Below are 20,220 nucleotides of genomic sequence, written 5' to 3' on the forward strand. Positions count from 1 at the left end.
AAAAAAATAACTAGAAGAACAATACAGAAAACTAATACCATCAAAAGTTGATTCTTTGAAAAGATCAACAAAATTGGTGAACTTCTAGCCAGACTGATCAGGAAAAAAAAAGGAAAGAAAAAATTACCAGTAACTACAATGAGGGAGGGGACACCACTACAGACCCTACAGAAACTGAAAGGCTTACAAGGGAATATTATCAATGAGTTTAGGCTAATAAATTCTATAATACAGATAAAATGTACAAATTCTTAGAAAGTCAAAAATTACCAAAACTGACTCAAAAACAAATAGAAGAATTGTATAGTCCTATTTCAGTTGTATACATTGTAATAGTTAAAATCTTGCTATTAAAAAAAAGCTTAGATTCAGATGTCTTTAATTCTATCAGATGTCTTCAATCTTTATTTGAAATGAGACCAATCCTACACATAATTTTTTCAAAAATCAAAAAGGAGGGAACTCTTCCTACTTCATTTTATGAGGCCAATATTACTCTGATACTGCAAGTCAAAGACCTCAGAAAAGTCCATAGGCTAATATCTCTCATAAACAGAGATGCACACACACACACACATACACAAAAAACCACTTAACAAATATTAGCAAACTGAATCCAATAACATATAGAAACAATTATAAACCTTGAAAGAGTGGTTTAACATTTGAAAATTTGTTGATGTCATGCACCATATTAGGAAATAACAAAACCAATATGATTACCTCAATGAATTCAGGACAAAATATTTTTTCAAAATTCAATACCCATTCAACAAATTAAGAATAGAAGAGCAATTTGTCACTCTGATAAGAGGGATTTGTGAAAACAAAAATTGTGAGTATTATCTTTCACTTAATGGTGAAAGACTGAACTCTAAGATCAGGATCAATACAAGAATATCCACTATCCTCATTTACATTCAATATTATCCTGGAGGTTCTAGCCAGTGTAATACTGCAGGAAAAAGCCATTAAAGACATACAAAATGGAAGAGAAGAAGAAAGCCCGTCTTTATTCTTAGATGGTATAATCTTATATGTAAAAAATTCTGAAGAATCTACAATAAAAGATTACAATTCATTAGCAAGTTTAGCAAGGTTGCAGGAATCAAATTGAATATACAAATTTTTATTTGATTTCCGTATACAAGCAACAATCAATCAAAAAAATGAAATTTTGAAAACAATTTTATTTATGGTGATGACCTGTACACAGATGACTAAAAAACATTGCTAAAAGCAATTCAAGAAGACCTAAATAAATGTAGAGATGATTTGTGGTTTGGAAGACCCAGTATTATTAAGGTGACAGTTCTTTAGATATTGATCTATAGATTCAAGGAAATCTCAATGAAAATCTGAAGCATTTTTGCACATGCAACTAATTTTTCTAGCCATCATGTGGAAATGCAAATGACCTGGTATAGCCAAAATGATTTTTTAAAAAATAACAAAACTGAAGGACTAATATTACCTGATTTCAACATTTATCATAATGATAATCAAGGAAGTGTGGCATCAGCTTAAAGATAGACAAATAGACAAATGGGAAATAATAGAGTCAAAATGTAAACCCACATATATCTAGACAAATGGCTTTCAACAGGGGTACAAAAATAACTCAGCTGATAATAAATAGCTTTTTTCAACAACCCTTTTATGTGGTTGGATTTGCATGTTGAAGAAAAAGAAAGACAAGAACTTCAACCCATACCTCCCACATTATAGAAAACTTACTTAAAATAGGTAATAGAAATAAATGTAAAAACCAAAACTGTAAATTTTTTAGAAGAAAATACAGAATAAATACTTTGTGACTTTAGGTTAGGCATAGGTTTTTAACTATGACACTAAAAAGTCAATCAATGAAAGAAATAGTTAAAAATATTTCTTCTTTGAAAGACACTGCCAGGAGAATAAAAAGACAAAGCACACCATGGGAGAAATATTTTCAAATTACATATATGATAAAATGACTTTTATCCAGAATATATAAATAGCTCTAAACAAACAATCCAATTTTTAAAATGAGTATGATTGTAATAGCACTCCGCACGAAAGATATATGAATTGCAAATAAACTCATGAAAAGTTGTTCAACATGATTAGTCATTAGGAAAATCAAAACAAAACAAAGCAAACATGGAAATGTTTGTTATTTTAATTGTTATGATGGTTTCATGGCTGTTTGCATGTGTCAAAACTCATCAAATTTGTGTATGTTAAATATCTGAAAATTATTGTATGCTGGTTACACCTCAATAAAGCTGTTAAATTTTTTTAAATTTAAAAATATTATTTCAAGAATAAAATAACCAAACCATATTCTGGGAGCAAGTATTTGCAAATTATATATCTGATAAATGACTTGTATCAATAATACATAAAGAACTTTTACAACTCACAAATAAGAAGGCAAACTAAAAATGGAAAAAAGATTTAAATAGATGATTCTTCAAAGAAGATATGTGAATGTCTAACAAGCAGAGGAAATGATCATTAATCATTAAGAAAATGCAAATTAAAGCCACAATGAAATACTATACATCCGCTAAAATGGCTATAATCAAAAAGATTGACAAAATTGGTGAGAATATGTGGAAATCAGGAACCCTAATACACTGCTGATGGGAATGTAAAACGGCACTTTGGAAACTGGTTTGGGAATTTCCTAGAAAGTTAAACACATACTTACCTATTATGACCTAGCAATTGAACTCCTGGGTATTTACCTAAGAAAAGTAAAAATCTATGTCCACAAAAAGATGTTTATTTTATTGTTCATGGCAGCATTATTTAGAATATCTAAAAATAAGAAACTGGTGAATTAATAAATAAAATATGGTGTACCCACATAAATGATACTACTCAAAAAGAAACAAACTACTTAGCCATGCAACATGGGTAAACTCAAAAGCATAATGTTGAATCAATTAAGCTAGACAAAAAAGGCTACATATTGTATGATTCTATTTATATGAAATTTCTAGAAAAAAGCAAAACTATAGAGACAAAAACTATGTCAGTAGTTTTCTGGGACTACAAGAGTGAGAAGCAGTTGACTACAAATTGGCACAAGGAAACTTTTTTAGGTGATGGAAGTATTTTAGTCTTAGGTTATGGTGATGGGTGCAGACCTATATAAATTTACTAAAACTATTGCACCCTACATGTACAGTGTATCAGTATTATGGCAAGTAAATCATACCTTAATAAAACTGTTAGCTAAACAATAAAAAAGATATCTATGCTGGAAGTAGGAACATGAGACTCATTAGCGTATAGATGATCATTGTAGCTGTAAAAGTAGAGAAAACATCTAGGGAAAGTTTGTTGAAAGGGAAAACATAAGAAGCTGGGACAGATCCCTGTGGAGCAGCAACACTTAGAGGATCTAGCAAAAATGAAAATGAGTAAATGCAGCTACAGAGGTAGAATAAAAATGAAGGAAATATAGTATCACAGCAAGTAAGTATTTCTAGGAGGGGGCTTGTCATAAAGATGTCAAATGCTTCAGATAGGTTAAGGAAGAAAAAGACTAAAAGGTGTCTGATGGTGGTCACCCAAGACCTTGGCATGAGCAGTTTTTGAGGACCAAATAAGGTACAAGTCAATCTGGAGTGAACTGCGGAGTGAGTGGGAGTAATGAATGCAAACAGGAGTATTGGGAGCCTGGCTCAAGAAGTTTATCTGAAAAAGGAAGGATTTCCTTCCAGGTGAAGCTGGAAATGACAGGATATAGAAGTGCGAGATTTTGTTTTAACAGAAGATTCAACAGCATGTTTCAGTGTGGTTAGAAAGAAGTGAGGGAGAAAAGGCTGAAGATTCAGAAGAGGGCCATAATTTTAATCATTAATTCCATGAGGGAGCAGAAAAAGATAGGATTGAAAACACAGGTTGAAAGATTACCATTAAACAGTAAGGAACAATTGTTCCATGTAGAAGAGTAAAGAATGGTTTTAAAATAAGTGAATTTGTAGATTTCATGGCATCAAGGAAAGGCTTGTATGATGGCTTCTTTTTTCTTGGTAGAAAGCAAGGTTTTTGAGAGTAAAAGCAGAAGTCATAATACCAAGGATTTGAGGGGAATGGCACTCTTTAAGGACCTAGAATTAGGTTAGTGATCATGAATTTATAATAATACCGGTCTACCCAATTGTATATTTTTTCTCTAGGAACAAGAGGTGGACAGTTTGATTCACTGGAGTTAGCTCCATCAGAAAGCTAGTAGAGCAAGGGTGTTTAGAGTGGTGGTAACAAAACACTTGGAATGACAGATCATGGATGGACAAAAGTGAAGGCATTGGGGGCTGATAGACATTGTCTTCACTTGCATTCCCCTGAAACAAGGTCCGAGACAATGACTTTAGGTCAGGTAGTTGATTTGAGAGGGAGCTCAGGATACAGGAGTGAGGGAATGAGGAAAATAAGTCAGGAAACAAGGGAAAGATAATTAAAGGGTGCATGTTTTGAGCTACGTATCATTGTGGGTAACTGCAGCTGAGTCCTACTGGAAACCCTCTGAGGAAGCCTGTAGAATGTGCCTGGAAATTATCCCTCTGTAGAACAGAAAGCTGACACATTAATCCACTAATTCCTGTCACCCTTTGCTGGAGAATTATTTCTAGAAGCATTAACTATCCCCATTTTTCCAGGATACCTTGCCAGGGCTGAACAAACTCTCTGGCTTCAGAAAAATCCCAGAGGCAGAAAATGAAAAGTAATGGGGAGGATTGGGCTTGAGGTGAAATATTGACAGCATCCAAAACTCCACAGGAATTTTCTACCACCAGCTTCAGCTAAAAGCTGAAGTAGTCCTAGGGGCATATGGTAGAAGATGAAATTGAACCAGTTTACAAAAGTCCCTATGCAGTCAAAGTAATTGAGGAAATAACTTAGGATAATAGATGGAGTTCTTTGATTGTATGGAAGTTATTGATATCCTCTGAGCTATTGATTTATCATCTGTAAATGGGGATGAGATTACCCACTTTGTGTGGTTACTGCTAGAATTAAAAGTCCTTATTATGTAAGGTGCTTAGCACAGGGCCTGGCATGTAGTAAGGTATAGAGAACAAAAGCTATTATATTATTGCTATTATCTATTGAAAGATTAGTAATGTTAATAACTACCTGCATTATGGATAATGGACTAATTCAAATTTTATGTATAATATTTTTGAATATTATATTCAAGTTCACTACTTAACTTGAACCAGTAAGTTCACTACTTAAGAATATAATATTTCATATGACAAGACATTGCAGTTTTGTTTGGAAGAACATTAAATTCTGGTACTTTTTGAAATTAGTTTTATCATAGAATGGCTATTGGGAAAATCATAAATGTAATCTAATTCCCATGCATTCTTTTTCCTTTGGTTAGGATTTCGTTGAAGTTTTTATTAGACTAGAATGATTTATTTTATTTGTAAAGAAATCACCACAGATGTATTGTTGGTTTTGTTTTCAAATCTTTTCTGCTTTTCAACTTATTCAAACACAAGAAACAATCTAAATGCATTCTACTCTCTACAACCTCTGATGTCAAATAAGTTTTCTTTAATTCTAGCTTAAATCTTTAATGCTGCAGTTTTGTTTTTGCTTATTTTCTTCTCAGTGGAGAAAAAAGGAACAGCTGGTTACTATTGTCAATTTTCTATTGTTTGGAATTTATTAAATATGCAACACTTGTGAATACATAGATATCAATACATATTTCCTTCCAGATATAGAACTCCTATTGCTTTTCTTTCAAGAGTGATAGAATTTTATATGGGAAAGCTTTAGAGTTCTTCTAGTCCGAGTATATAGTCTGATTATTTAATACTAGTTAAAATATTATTAATTGCCATCTAGAATTTCTTGTGGTAAATTGCCTGATGTGTTCTTTGCTCAACTATCAATTGGACTATTATTATATTTCTTATGAATATATTGCAACGCAACACAAAATATCTTTGCATATTGATGTTAACTATTAAACCACTACATGATATTTTCCCCCAATTTGTTATTTGTCTTTTAATTAAGTTGATAGTATTTTTGCCTTACAGGTTCATAATATTTTGTCAGATTTATATATTTTTCTCTTATGAATTTCTTTTTTTGGTTTAATGCTTAGAGATGCCTTACTTACCATGAGCTTTTATCTAAGTTCACCTATATTTTCTTCTGGTCCTTTAATATTTTTATTTTTAAGTTGGTTTTCTAATCCATCCAGAATTAACTTAAATGCAGGATTGCACATTTGTTCCTAATAAATTTCAAGTTGTTTATTACAGCATATTGCTTTGATATGTTGTAGGATTTTATATCATAAATCTGTTACATATGTATTCATGCTATATATCAGTGGTTCTCAATCAGAGGTGATTTTGCCCTCTAGGAACATTTGGCAATGTCTGCAGACATTTTTTATTTTCCAGGACTAGGAGAGAGGCTGGCTACTGGCCTTTAGTGAGCAGAGAGCAAGGATGATACTAACCATCCTACAATGTACAGGACTGCCCCCACAACAAAGAATTGTCAATTGTACTGAGATTAAGGGACCTTAAGAGATGATAGATGGATGGATGCATAGTTGATAAGTCAATAGATAAATGTATAGAAGATAGATATTCATTGAATACCATTTTTCTGCCAGTTACATACCAATAGTAATATTTTCCAGCCTATATTTTTATTCTTTACCTATATCCATTCTTTACCCTGAAGGGCATTTTAAGAGACATTGACTCCTACTTTATGGAAATCCAGATACATTGAATTGTTGGATATCCCTGGTTTGAGCACGTAATAAATATTGAATGAGCGTTTTATAAAAATGACAACAATAAATCAAATAAATTTTTGATGAACCTTATTTCATTACAGTAACTTATTTTTATATGTTAAAAAGTATGCTTTTTAAAATCCATTGTGGAGTTTTGCTAGGAATCAATTTTAAGCAGTGGGTTTCTTCTTTAGTCTTCTGCCACATCTGTTATTCTCTTGCTATGCAGCATAAATTTCATCAGAATATTAACTCTGTTCTCTATATTATTTTTATTTAGCTTTTATTACCACTGTCAAGCTTGCAGATTTCCTTGTACGCACACATCTCTTTAATATGTAGAGTTGCTTATTCTTACCATCTATGAGAATCATTACTTTTGCATAAAGACTACATCCATTTTTAGTTACATTCTGGGAGTTAATATTGATATCCATGGAATTATATGTGTCTTCTGTGTCAAAAATTTCTATTCACTCTAAGAACTTATCCTGAACGTATTTTGTATTGGTATTAACACTTTATTGTTTCTGATCCCCTTATTAGAAAGATATTTTCTTCTGTGTATTTGTGAGCCTTTTAATTCTTATTTTGCTTCCTGTCATATTTGACATCCTCTACAACAGCAATGTCCAATGGATGGAATTTACCGTGATGATGGAAATGTTCTGATCTGCACAGTCCAATATAGTAGGCATGGTTGAGCACTTGAAATGTAGCTAGGGCAACTGAGGAACTGAATTTTACATTTAATTTAATTTAGTTTTAATTTTAGTAGCCACATGTGGCTAGTGGCTGCTGTATCGGACAGCACAATTCTATAGAGTAATTCCTTACCCTTCCATTTTTAGCTTAAAATCCTCAGCTTTATTTTAACTTAAACCTATTTTTACTGGTTATGTTTGTATGCAGTTTTGTTTGTTTTGTATATTGTATGCGTTTCTTATGTCCCAGTGATTACGTTATTTTTTACTTCATTTCCTATGCTTTCCATACAGTAATAATACATATCCTTAGACAATTGAGAGTTTGCAAAGGTATTTCTGTAATGTATTATCTATTAATCTCAGGTGCTTGCTTTTCTTTACTTTTTTGCAAATAAAAATGATAATGTTCATTATAGGAAAAATGAAGGAAGAAAAACAGAAAATATAAAGAAGAGAATAAGGCAAAGATTACTACTACTAACTTCACAGACACACACAGACATACGCAGAGGGATACACTTGGTGTTGAGTACTTTCTATACATATTCTTTTATTTTTAAACACCTTACTGATTGTACAGCTAATACGTATTTATCACTAGAAAAAAAATTTTAAAAACAGGAGTAAAGTGAAGGAAAAAAATAATCTGTAATCACAATGCATAGATTAACCACTTTTATTACTTTGATTTGTTTTCTCACAGTGTTGTTTCTAAGACCTGTGGGTAGATGGTGTGCAGGTAGGTAGGTAGACAGCTGGATATGTAGAAAGGCATTTTCAAAAATTGAATTATACTATATGCAGGGTGGGCCAATAGAAGTATACACTTTTCAGGTGGCAAGAAAACAAAATTATATGTCACTATGGGTATGTATCATCCACAGTGGTATTAGTGACCATTTTGAACATTTGTAACTTTAATAGAAATATATATTGGTTAACATTTATCCACTGGGTTTGTCTATTTATTAACTGTATCTTGCTTTTTATATCATGAACATTTTTCTCTAGTATAAAATAAAATTCACAAATGTGATTTTAATGGCTACGTCATAATCCATTCGTTGTCTCTATATCATTAACCAGTTTCCTATTATTGGACAGTTAGGATGCTTCTCTTTTTTTACTACTATAAATAGCATTACACTCTACATATTAGTCCCTAAAATTTTTCATCTCTGATTTTTTCATTTCTGATTATTTTATCTCTGATTATTTTATTAGTATACATTTTTAGAAGTGAAATCACTGGCCCAAATGAAATGAACGGATATGAGATCCTTGGTATATATTGTCAATCCAAATCACCTTCCAGAAAGTTCTTTGTTGCTTATAGAAGAAAATATTCTTGTTCCATTTTTATGGTTTAATCATTTTTATGCAGCTTTTTTTTTTTTTTTTTTTTTTTTGAGATGGAGTTTTGCTCTCTTACCCAGGCTGGAGTGCAATGGCATGATCTTGGCTCACTGCAACCTCCGCCTCCCAGGTTCAAGCAATTCTTCTGCCTCAGCCTCCTGAGTAGCTGGGACTACAGGCGCGTGCCACCATGCCTGGCTAATTTTTTTTGTATTTTTAGTAGAGACAGGTTTCACCGTGTTGGTCAGGCTGGTCTCGAAATCCTGACCTCAATTGATCCACCGGCCTCGGCCTCCCAAAGTGCTAGGATTACAGGTGTGAACCACTGCACCCGGCTGCAGCTTTTCTTCGAACTTTTAAACTTCTGTTTGGTTTTACGACTCAGGATTGTTTTTTAATAAACGTGCCTTTCAAGGGTTTAGCAAAGTAATCATATTGTTATAAATACCCAACCAACATAACTTTATTTTTTGCTAGCAAAGGTTTTCAGATATAAGATTTTTCATTGTATAAATTGTTTCTTTTTAGGGTGAACAAGGAGAAAAAGGAGATCCAGGTCTGGCTGGCCTTAATGGAGAAAATGTAAGCCTAACTCTTTTTTCTGATACTCTGTTTACATTTTACCACTAAGATATGCTATTTAATGCTATTAAGATTTGCCTATTTTTGGCAGAGCCAGCCAGCCATGATCCAACAAAATTAAGAATCATGGTGTTTTTTCACATGGCTCAGTAGAGGCCCAGTGTTTTTAGTTTCATTTCATTGGATTTATGTATTTTCTACCTGTGCTTAGCCTTAACAGGCCTTTCTCCTTGATGTTTCTTGCTTGCAAATTTTCTAGTCCTTTTTTTCTGTCTTTTTTCGTCTTACATATCTTCTGCCATGGCTTGTGCTCTTATCAGTGGTTCACTTTTCATCTCAGTCCAAATCTCCGTCTAGTCTATAGATGGCGTCTGTATTGGTAGGCTTTCAGTGATGGGAAGAAAGGGCGAAGTGAAGGGAAACTAACTCCGTATTGCTCCCCTCCATGGCACCAGTTCCACAGCCTCGGGGATAACATTGCCTGTGATATCCTTGGACCTCAGTCATCTTCTCCCCTTCCCCTCAGGATGGTTATCCTCCCAGAATTGCACTCCAGATTTTAGGATAAAATTTGAAGGATGGCCCAAATGTGGGTTTCACTCTGAAATGTAATTTTATTTACATTTACTCACCATTTACTATAGATATGTTATCTTTACTTGTAGGGGAAGTGTCCAAAATGAGAATTAGTTTTTCCCTCGGCTTCCTTTTCTCACTTACATAAATATGTTTTGGAAAGGACCTGAAGGGCCACATGACTTATAAAAGAATAAGGAAAAACTGTGAGACTATATCTAGCTCCCTAATGCCCTAGATGTGTTCAGAAACCCATTTTGTATGCAGGAGATCATTACAGCGGAAGAGAGGCTGAAGACCAATCTTTCCGGCCTGTGGAGAAAGTCGTGTGTGTGTGTGTGTGTGTGTGTGTGTGTGTGTGTGTGTGTGGAGTCTCCCAAAAAAGAAAGACCCTAGTAGTAATAGTAGTTAATGTTTCTATGTATGTTAACTAAAATAATAGTTGTTTCACTGTCATTCTTATTTCTCTCCCTTTGAAGTGATTTTTCTACACCAGAGAATAGGCACTAGCCCCAGTGGCTTGTAGCTATGGGAGTCTCTGCATCTTCTTTACCACCTGTAATACATCAGGACACTGAATGTCACACATGTTTAAATAGAGTAACTGACTCACCTCTTACTCCTGTCATTGGAGGCACGTGGTGAAGTGGGATGAGTTCTGGAGTAGAAAGCCAGGGTCCAGTTTGTCTTCCAGTTCTGTCACAGAAGAGCAGATCACTTCTCAGAGTCTGTAAAGTGATGGACTTGGGATAGATTCTTTTTTTTTTTTTTTTTTTGAGATGGAGTCTTGCTCTTTCCCCCAGGCTGGAGTGCAGTGGCAGTGGCATGATCTCGGTGCACTGCAACCTCCGCCTCCTGGGTTCACGCCATTCTCCTGCCTCAGCCTCCCGAGTAGCTGGGACTACAGGTGCCCGCCACTAGGCCTGGCTAATTTTTTGTATTTTTAGTAGAGACGGGGTTTCACCGTGTTAGCCAGGATGGTCTCGATCTCCTGACCTCGTGATCCGCCTGCGTCGGCCTCCCAAAGTGCTGGGATTACAGGCGTGAGCCACCGTGCCTGGCAGACTTGGGATAGATTCTAAAGCCCCTATGGCTATTACGTGCTATGATTTTATGCAAAGAGTTATTAAGATTATAAACTTGAAAAGCCTGATGAGGCCTGAAGCATTCATTCAGGTTCATTGAGTGCCTGCTACATGTAAGGCACAGTGAGAAAAACAAAACAGGAAGAGATGAAGCCAGAGCATAGAAAGTCCTGGATGTGAGGATGCTTGTCCTTCCTCCTCAGGACAAAGGGGAGATGTGGCCCACACTTTGTTTAAATGAAAATTCCTTTTACAGTGGATTCTGAAATGGATAGAATTTGGGCCTTTGCCTGTGTTTTCTGTTCTTTCTATTACACTCTCCGTGAAAGCAAAGACCATGTGTTGGAATCCTAGTACTTAGCACATGTTTGGGGTAAGTTCCAAATAACTATTTGCTGAATGTTAGTTTGAAAAACTGAGCAGTTATTAATATTATGACAGAGTAAAATATAAGTAATTAGAGTCTAAGCTAGAATAACAGATGTGGAAGGGAAGATACAGAGAATGATGCTAAAGAGGTAAAATACATATGATTTGGCACTTGATTGGAGTTGAAAACTCAAAAATAGCCCAACATGTTGACCGTTCTGTGTGAGAAGGATACTAACTTGTGAGAAATGTAGGAGTGTTGAAACAGATTAATTACAGTGTTCCAAAAAATAACCAAACTACAAGTATGTGGGCTCTCTGAGATAGAGGAGCAAAACAGAGTGTATTACAAGTGCATAAAAGTAATATTGGAATTGAAATAGAAAGAGGAGTTTTTGAAATATTTGAATAAAACTGGAAAGATATTTGAGAGGTTGGAACCTGAAATATATTCACATTAATTTCAAGATTTGAAAATTTTTCTTACATTGTCTGAAAGTAAGGTTTTTGGGCTTTTTAATTAATCAACTGATACATGCATATATTTGAGGGCCTACTATATTCCCAAACTCTCTGTCAGCCACTGTGTGAGTTCCAAATCTGAGTAACACTAACTTACTGAGAGATCCCAAAGGCCTAGTGAGCAGTGTGAATGTCTATCCCTTTGAGGAATCTTGGAAGAGTCGTTCACATGCCCCAATAACAGGAGGTCATTCCTTTAGCACTGTTATTGTCTGATGTAGCTCATTAAGTACAACCATAAAGCATGACAAAGCACATTAACTTTTCTCACTTGGTTACTTAGTTAATAAGTAGATGATGTTATTTTTTCCCCTTAATTTTGCCAAAGATATTCAGGAGTTATGACTAAGGAGAAATAACAAAAAGTAGTAAGAGTTCTCCTCTTTCCCCTCTACTATCACTAGTAGTAAAGAATCAGCTGCTTGGTTATTACACTGTTGGAGATGGGGGGAGTGTTAATATTGTGTTATAGTTCATAAACTATTTTCACAAGGAATTTGAAAGTTGACCCTCACCCAGCTTAATTGGCTAGTAGAGTGGGGAATGATAGTATTCGTATTTTCAGAAGCAAGAAATTAAAGGCTTCAGAAATTAAGCAACTTTCTTTTTTAAAATACTAAAATTGGCCTTTAACTCTAAATATTTGGCTGAAAAGTCTGATTTTCCCAGTAAATCCTGCCATACATCATTGCTTATTTTTCAGTGCTAAAAAAACTGAGTCTGCACACTAAAGTAATTCAGCGTTTATGACAGTTCACTCTGACTTTCAATAAGCCCAGGTATACATTCTTAGGAATTGAAAGGTATTATAATGGCTATTTTGATTTGAATTAAAGTCAAGCCAATGATGGAAATCATAACTTCAGAAATATTGTCTTAGAATGTATGGTAAATAAACTCAGTGAGCCAGGTGACTCCAGCTACTTTCTAAGTCAGAGTATATTGGAATGCTTTAATATTTCTACTAAATGAATTCCACAGCCTTTTTAATAGTCTTTATTGCTGTGTATTATATATGTATCTTAGTGTCAATGTATCTTATAATAACTTATTTTGTGCCAGCTTTCTCATAAAATGGGCCAGCTCACTTTGGAAAGTGTAAACTTTAATTTAAAGGGTAGTATGTAGCAATTCAGTCTTTCTCAATGTGGCACTCTTGGCATTTTGGCAAGACAATTCTTTTTCAAGTCAGACTGTCTTGCAAGAGCAGAATGTTTAGCATCCTTAAAGCTCACCAACCTAATCTAAATGCCAGTAGCAGCCCCTAGTCATTGGGACAAGAAAAAATGTGCTGATATTTTTCTAAGTGTATCTTAACTGTGTGTGTGTGTGTGTGTTTGTATGTGTGTGCATGCCTAAACTTTTGTTTGATGTCTGTGGTATTACTAAACAAATGCATGCTCATATGTCCATTCTAGTTTAAATAATGCATACAAAACATATATTAAAATTTTCAAAAATTTGAATTGCTAGAAAATTTAACCTTGAAAATATATGACCTTGTCTTTACACACAATCTAGTGTATAATTAAATAATTTTGATTGTGGCCTAATACAAGATATATTTAACAAAGGTATCTTAGAATAGACTTGAGAGAGAATAATATAAAGTTGTAATTGTGATCTTTAAAGCCAGACTATCTGGGTTCACATCCCAGCTCTGCCACTAACTAGCTGACGTACTACTTGGTAAATTACTTAGCCTCTCTGTGCCTCAGTTTCTTTATTTGCACCATGGAATGATAATTTCAATATCCTCTCTGTGCCTCAGTTTCCTTATTTGCACCACGGAATGATAATTTCAATAGTACTTACTGTAGGGGAAAAGATAATTTTCCCTTCCCCTCTGAGGGGTTCAGTCAGCTGAAATGAACTGACAATGGACAGATTAACAGGAGAAAAGGCATACAAATATATTAACGTGCATACAGTGGGAGCCATAAAAAATACGAGACTCAAAGAAAGGCCAGATGGTTGAAGCTTAAATAGAACCCTCTTTATAGGAAAGAAGGAGATGGGGAAATGTAGGCAATTTTGAGAGGTAGTAAACTCTTTTTTGAATTGAATGGGACCAAGAGCTAACAATAGCTTGTGGACAAGTTACAGAAAGGTGAGGGCTGGACCTGCACTGTGAACAAAAGTTGTCTCGTTTTGCAGATAAAGACTCCCAGATAATCTCTCAGAGCTGCCCTCAGAAGAATAGACCAAGAGTCTGTCTGGGCATCGTGACAACTTTTAGTTTATTCTCTTCTCCAGAGATTAATTTTCCTGGTTATTCTGTTAGATTCCTAGGAAGGGGGTTTTAAGACAATTGCTTTTTTTGGAAGAAGATTTCTCAGTCTGATAAAGAAACTTCCAGAGAGAGCTCCTCCCTGTACTTGAGGAGGGGTTGGAGGAAAAACAAGAGAAGGTTAGAAAGTTCTTGGATCTGAGGCAGCTTCTAAGGCTTTTCAATTCCTTTTAATTCAAAAGTACTCAGCATGCCAAAGCACCACACTTTGGGGTTATCACTCTCTGTACCCCAAAATTACCTCATGGATTTTTTTGTGAAGATTAAAGGGACTATCATACAGAAAGCCTTTAGAACAGTGTCCAACATAGGGCAAGAACTATATAAACATTCACTATTATTAGAAACCAAGTTAAATAAAACACATTTAGCTCTAATAGGTACATCTTTTTATTTATTTGTTTCTGTGGGGTTATACAATCTTAGAAAAGTAGACTTAATTGTTGAGTTGTCTCTTTTTCTGAATCTATATTATGGTCTTTTAAGTATCCCTTATTAGAATTACAGCATCTGATGTTTCTAAAATAATCATGTTAATCTCCTTATACCAGTGCAATCTGTACTAGAGAATATAAAAATATTGAAATCACAAAACCAGAGATAACGGCTGGCAACAGCTGTTGACATTGCTAGGGAATAACATTAAGTCATTGAAAGCTTGTGAAAAGAATTAATTGATGGGTTAAAAATTTTTAACAAATAATATTTTTATATTATCTTCTGAATTTTAAAGATGTGATATCCCATGAGTAGTACTAGGTACTCCAACAAAAATTGATTTTATAGTCTACCCGCTTTTATAATTCTAGTTAGAATACTGCTCTTCAGCTTTTGTCTTGCCTTTAGATAACAGTTTCTGCCTCCACATTACATGTAGAATCAACTACTGTGCTTTTGGGAATCTTTATGTGCATGAATTTGATTGAAAACCTTCATAACAGATACCGATCTTACTCAATATTTAATTCAGAGTCTATTCCATTTGGCTCTTTATGCCTATGGTGAGTGCTGTGTCCTTTCTCCCTAGCACTCAATAACCATTGATAGGAGCACCAGTGTGACACAAGGAGAAAAACCGCATTTGAGAAAAGCATTACTGATGTGTTTCTCAGAGGCTATTACAATGCCATGGCCTTAACAACATTGTACTTTGTCACAGGAAGACGTGAGTTACATGGGCCTACTTTAATGGTCATAAAAGTAGAAGCTTGACAAATGCAGTACTTCTCAATTGCATTTTATCCTATGTGAGTTAAAGCACAGTTGTTACATATCCATCAAACTGGTATAAAGCTGAACAAGAAAGAACTATCAGTTATCCCTTAAACTTGAACTTGAAAAGTAAAAACAACATTTATTAAGTGCCTACCGTATGCTAAATGTCTCTACAACATATGATTCTCAGAACAACCCTTCAAGAAAACTATTACTTATTATACCTATTTTATAGGAAAGCTTACCCAACTTACCCATGATTATACATAAAAGGCCATTCGTCTTCTGACTCTGCTGAAATCCACATCTGTGAAGTCTTGGACACCTCCAGTAGAATTAGGCATCTGTGGGAAATGCTTTTGTCATACCTGCTATATACTTCAATGATAATACCCAATATTCACATCAGCTTGTAATTGGCTACATCATCCCTTCCCCTCCTCCCTGCCCATAGTTGACTGAACCAGGGAGAGTTACCTGATTCAACTGCCAATACATTGCTTCCCTAGAAATTACAACTGGGATTAATTTGTTGGAATTAATCTTTAAAACTTTTAATGTATTATTTTACACCTACAAAATAATATATATAACATATATGATGGTTATAAATCATAGTTATAATGAGGACCCCAGTGTACCCAGAACTCAATGTGAGAACTAAGACATCATCCTCCACTTGGAATCTCCCTGTGTGGTTCACTATATACTGTCCTCCACTCCAGAGTTAACCATTTTTCTAAATGTTGTACCTAATGTTTCCTTCCGTTCTTAAAAATTATGTTTCACACTTACACATTTATAAGGAGTATATAATTTAGTCTTACATGTTTGCAGATGCTCAATAATATTTGTTGAGTAAATGGATACTCAAGGTTTTTATCAGTCATTTCTTTTTTCATGTTTGTCTTTTCTCTGCATAGTTTTACACAAGCAAAAAGAGAAAACCTTTTTTTAATAAATTTCTCTGCTCAGTGAATGGCATAACTTCCTAGCCAGTTACTTAAGTCAAATGCAGCTCAGCCTGGAGACTTTCCTTCTTCTTCTCCACTTCTGGCATATCTGCCAGTCTTGCTTCCAGCATGTGCCAACTCTGACCACTTCTCATCATCTCCACTGGCACAAGCCTGTCCCAGCCATCCTGCTCTCTTTCCTGGAAAAGCTGTCATAGCCCCTTTTGTGCTCCCACTCTTGCTGCCCATAATTTGTGTTCCACGTTGCTGCCAAAGTGGTTTGTGGGGATTTTTGTAAACATATTCACATCATGTCATTTTCCTGCTTTAAACACTTAAGTGGCTTCCCATTGCATGTAGAACAAAACCCATCTTCCTCATCATGGCCTGCAATTACTTATGTACCATGACCCCTGGCAAACCTTGACTTAATCCCCTACTCCTTACCTGTGTGCTCATGACACTCCTTTTATCTTGGTGACCTCTGTGCTTCTTTTTCCCTCTGCCCCCACACAGATCATTGCGTGGCTGGATCCTTTTTTTTTTTATTTGAGCAAATTCATGAGGTACATGAGAATTTTTTTACACATGTATAATACATAGGGATCAAGTCAGGGTGTTTAGGTTGTCCATTTTCCAAGTGCAATACATTTTTTAAAAGTATGCTCATCCTACTCTGCTATCAAACATTGAATTTATTCCTTCTACCTTACTGTATGCTTGTATCTTTTTATCCACTGCTTTTCATCCTCCCTCGCCCCCTCACTCACCCTTTCCAGTCTTTGTTATCTATTTTTACACTTTCTACCTCCATGTGTTCAAATTTTTTTTGCTCCCACATGTAAGAAAGAACATGGAATATTTGTCTTTTTGTGCCTGGCTTACTTCACTTAATCTAATGACTTTCAGTTCCATCCATGTTGCTGCAAATGACAGGATTTTGTTTTCTTATGGCTTAATAGTACTCCGTTGTGTATATATAGCACCTTTTCTTTATCCATTCATCTGTTGAGGGACACAGAATGATTCCATATCTTTGCTAGGATCCTTCTGAAACAACAAATGTCACCACCACACAAGGACCATTTCTGACACCCCACTTGAAGTAGCAACTCTCTCCTCTTTCACTTTTATCACATTCAGCCTGTTGACCTGTTTATTGTCAGCCACTCACCTCTTATTACATGAGTTCCTTGAGGACGGAAACCTTCACCTAGTTAAAGAAAAAAATCGTTGACACTTCTTTTTAAAAAGCAATAAGGAAGACATTTTATTCCAGACTATTGCAATAGGGGAATTGCAATAAGGGAGACAGATCAGGTTCAACTCTAACTACAACAAGGACAGGTGGGGATTTATAGCCAATGAGTAGAGGGAGGGATGTCACTGGATAGAAAATTACTAAGAGGAGACATCAAGGGTAGGGTGATTCTTACCAAACTGATCTAAGAAGATTCTTGCTGAAGACAGGCCAAAGACTTAGACATCAAGTTAGAGGATGAAGAACTTGATCTTCTCAAAAGTAAGGAATGGAGAAGAGATTTTAAGGGTGAGAGATTCTCTCTAAACATACTTAGCAAGATTCTTGCTATAACTGAGCTGGGAAGACCAAAGACAGGATGGGGGCCATGGTCCAGGCCTAGCTGAGAAGAGGGCTCAGAGAACCATGACTAAAGTTTGGTGATGGAGAGAATCTTCATTAATTTCTTGTTCTTTTCTGTATCTCTAAAGTCGTACTAATCAATAGAAATATAATAAGAGCTACAAATTCAAGATGAAGGCAAATATATTATTTTTTTCTAGTAGCCAAATTAAGAAAAATAAAAGGGAACAGGAGAAAATACTTTTAATAATATGTTTTATTTAATGCAATATATCCAACTGTTATCATTTAAGCATATAATAATTTAAAAATTATTAGTGAGATATTTTACATTTTTTTCTTATACTAAATATTGTAAATCTAACAGTGTTTTATATTCATAATACACCTCAATTCAGAGTAGTCACATTTCAAGAGTTCGAAAGCTACATGTGGCTGTGGCTACCAGTACAGGTCTAAAGGCCAGAAGCAACTTCACACAAGGTATATAATCAATGTTTATTGAATAAATAAGTGAAAGAACAAATGAATTAATAATAAATCTATTCACAGAAATGGCAAATTTCTTCCCTCAAGTGTTTACAATATTCTGTTTCCAAGTTCTACTCTGGAAACATGTATAAATAGAGTATGCGTTGCTTGATTTGGGAAGAAATGGATATTGTAAATAATAAGACAATACTGTATCACATCTCAAATATCATTTAATTTTTCACTCATCCTTTTTCTATAAATATTCCAAGGTAATGATGGAAAAAATAATAACTATGAGTTTTATACATGAAGGCATTTATGCAACTAGAAGTTTTTTTTGCCAATTAGGTATTGTTTTCATCCATTAAAAATGTTTTTCTTAAAGTATAATACTACAATTTTCACACACTGTCTCCAACAGGATTATTTTAAGTATCTAATTTTCTTTTGTTTCTTTCGCTTCATCACTGGTGTCTATGTTGAGTACAGGTGATGGCATTTGGCATTATTTATTCACTACGAAATGTCAGGGCAGTAATAGCTGGGTCTTTCAGCTAGGAACAGTAAGACACTTAGACTTACTGTGCATTGTGTGGCTTCAGAATACTTCTTTCTTCTATTATTGTTCTTCCTTCATCCAGTGTGTTAAACTAAGGAAAAAAGAAGTTTTTTTTTTTTCTATTTACCACGTAGTCAGGATGTGTCTATCTAACTTTCTATGTACACTGTGAATTCATGCAGCTGTAGAGCTGATCTCCTCTGGTACAATCTATTGTGGAAGTCTCAAAAGCTGTCATTGCTTAGTCAGATCAACTAAATACCCATTAAAACATCCAACAGTCCAGAGGACTTATGAAAATATTTATCTGATATTCTGTATATGTCATATATAGTTTCATTTGACATCTTTATAAATCCAAGTAAAAAGGAATTAGAGAACTAAAATATACTTTAAAACAGGCAAGAGATTACATTTTAGCTCCAGTTGTATGATAGCAAAAGAATACATCTTTCATTCCTTTTCCCCTCACAATTAGATTTCTTGATAGAGACATAAAAATGTTTTTGATTTTACTCTTGAATTTTTTTGGCAAGCTTAACAAAGGCCAAATCAATGCTAAATCAGAGGTATTTACAACATCCACAAATTTAATCCAAAGTGGATACTTAAAAGCTCATATAGATCTAAATGATATTCTCCCAGATGGTGAATTAATGTAATTTTAGCAGGAAGCAAAGTTGCACAAATATGCAGTATTGAGGACTCGCGCTGATTTAATGTATCTGTGCCCACCACGGCACAGATGTTGCTTATCATTTTAGTGCCAGTTGTCTCTATTTCTCTCTATACTACAAAAGGAAGAATGAGATTTGGAAGTTCAGTAAATTATGATTTATTTTGTTACTAATGACTTGTTAGAAATTAAAGCTTTCTCTGAACTGTGTATTGGTTATATTCTTTCTACAGGGTTTGAAAGGTGACTTGGGTCCTCATGGTCCACCTGGCCCAAAAGGAGAAAAGGTATTGTGTTTACCCAGCCAAGCCCAACCTTTCTTTAAGAAAACTCTGACAACCTATGCAGTGACTTCTCATTGATACTGTTTATCTCCTAAAAGCATTCTAAAATTAACCAAAGGCTGTTACCTTAATAGCATCTGAATAAGAACAGCCTTTTTGTTCATTTAATTAGTTTGAAAAGACTAAATGCACAA

General features: G+C 34.7%; 1 protein-coding gene across 5 annotated transcripts in view; it reads left to right on the top strand.

Annotated features, from left to right (window-relative positions):
- COL19A1 (collagen type XIX alpha 1 chain) overlaps positions 1 to 20,220 on the top strand; it is a 339,181-nt gene that overhangs the window by 142,104 nt on the left and 176,857 nt on the right. For all 5 annotated transcript variants that reach the window (XM_001135236.6, XM_063813156.1, XM_016955766.4 and 2 more), the window contains 2 exons: positions 9,367 to 9,420; positions 19,976 to 20,029. In XM_001135236.6, the coding sequence (XP_001135236.3) occupies positions 9,367 to 9,420; positions 19,976 to 20,029 (108 nt within the window). The remainder of the gene's footprint in view (positions 1 to 9,366; positions 9,421 to 19,975; positions 20,030 to 20,220) is intronic.

This window comes from Pan troglodytes, chromosome 5 (assembly GCF_028858775.2).
Source record: "Pan troglodytes isolate AG18354 chromosome 5, NHGRI_mPanTro3-v2.0_pri, whole genome shotgun sequence".
Classification (NCBI taxonomy): Eukaryota; Metazoa; Chordata; class Mammalia; order Primates; family Hominidae; genus Pan; species Pan troglodytes.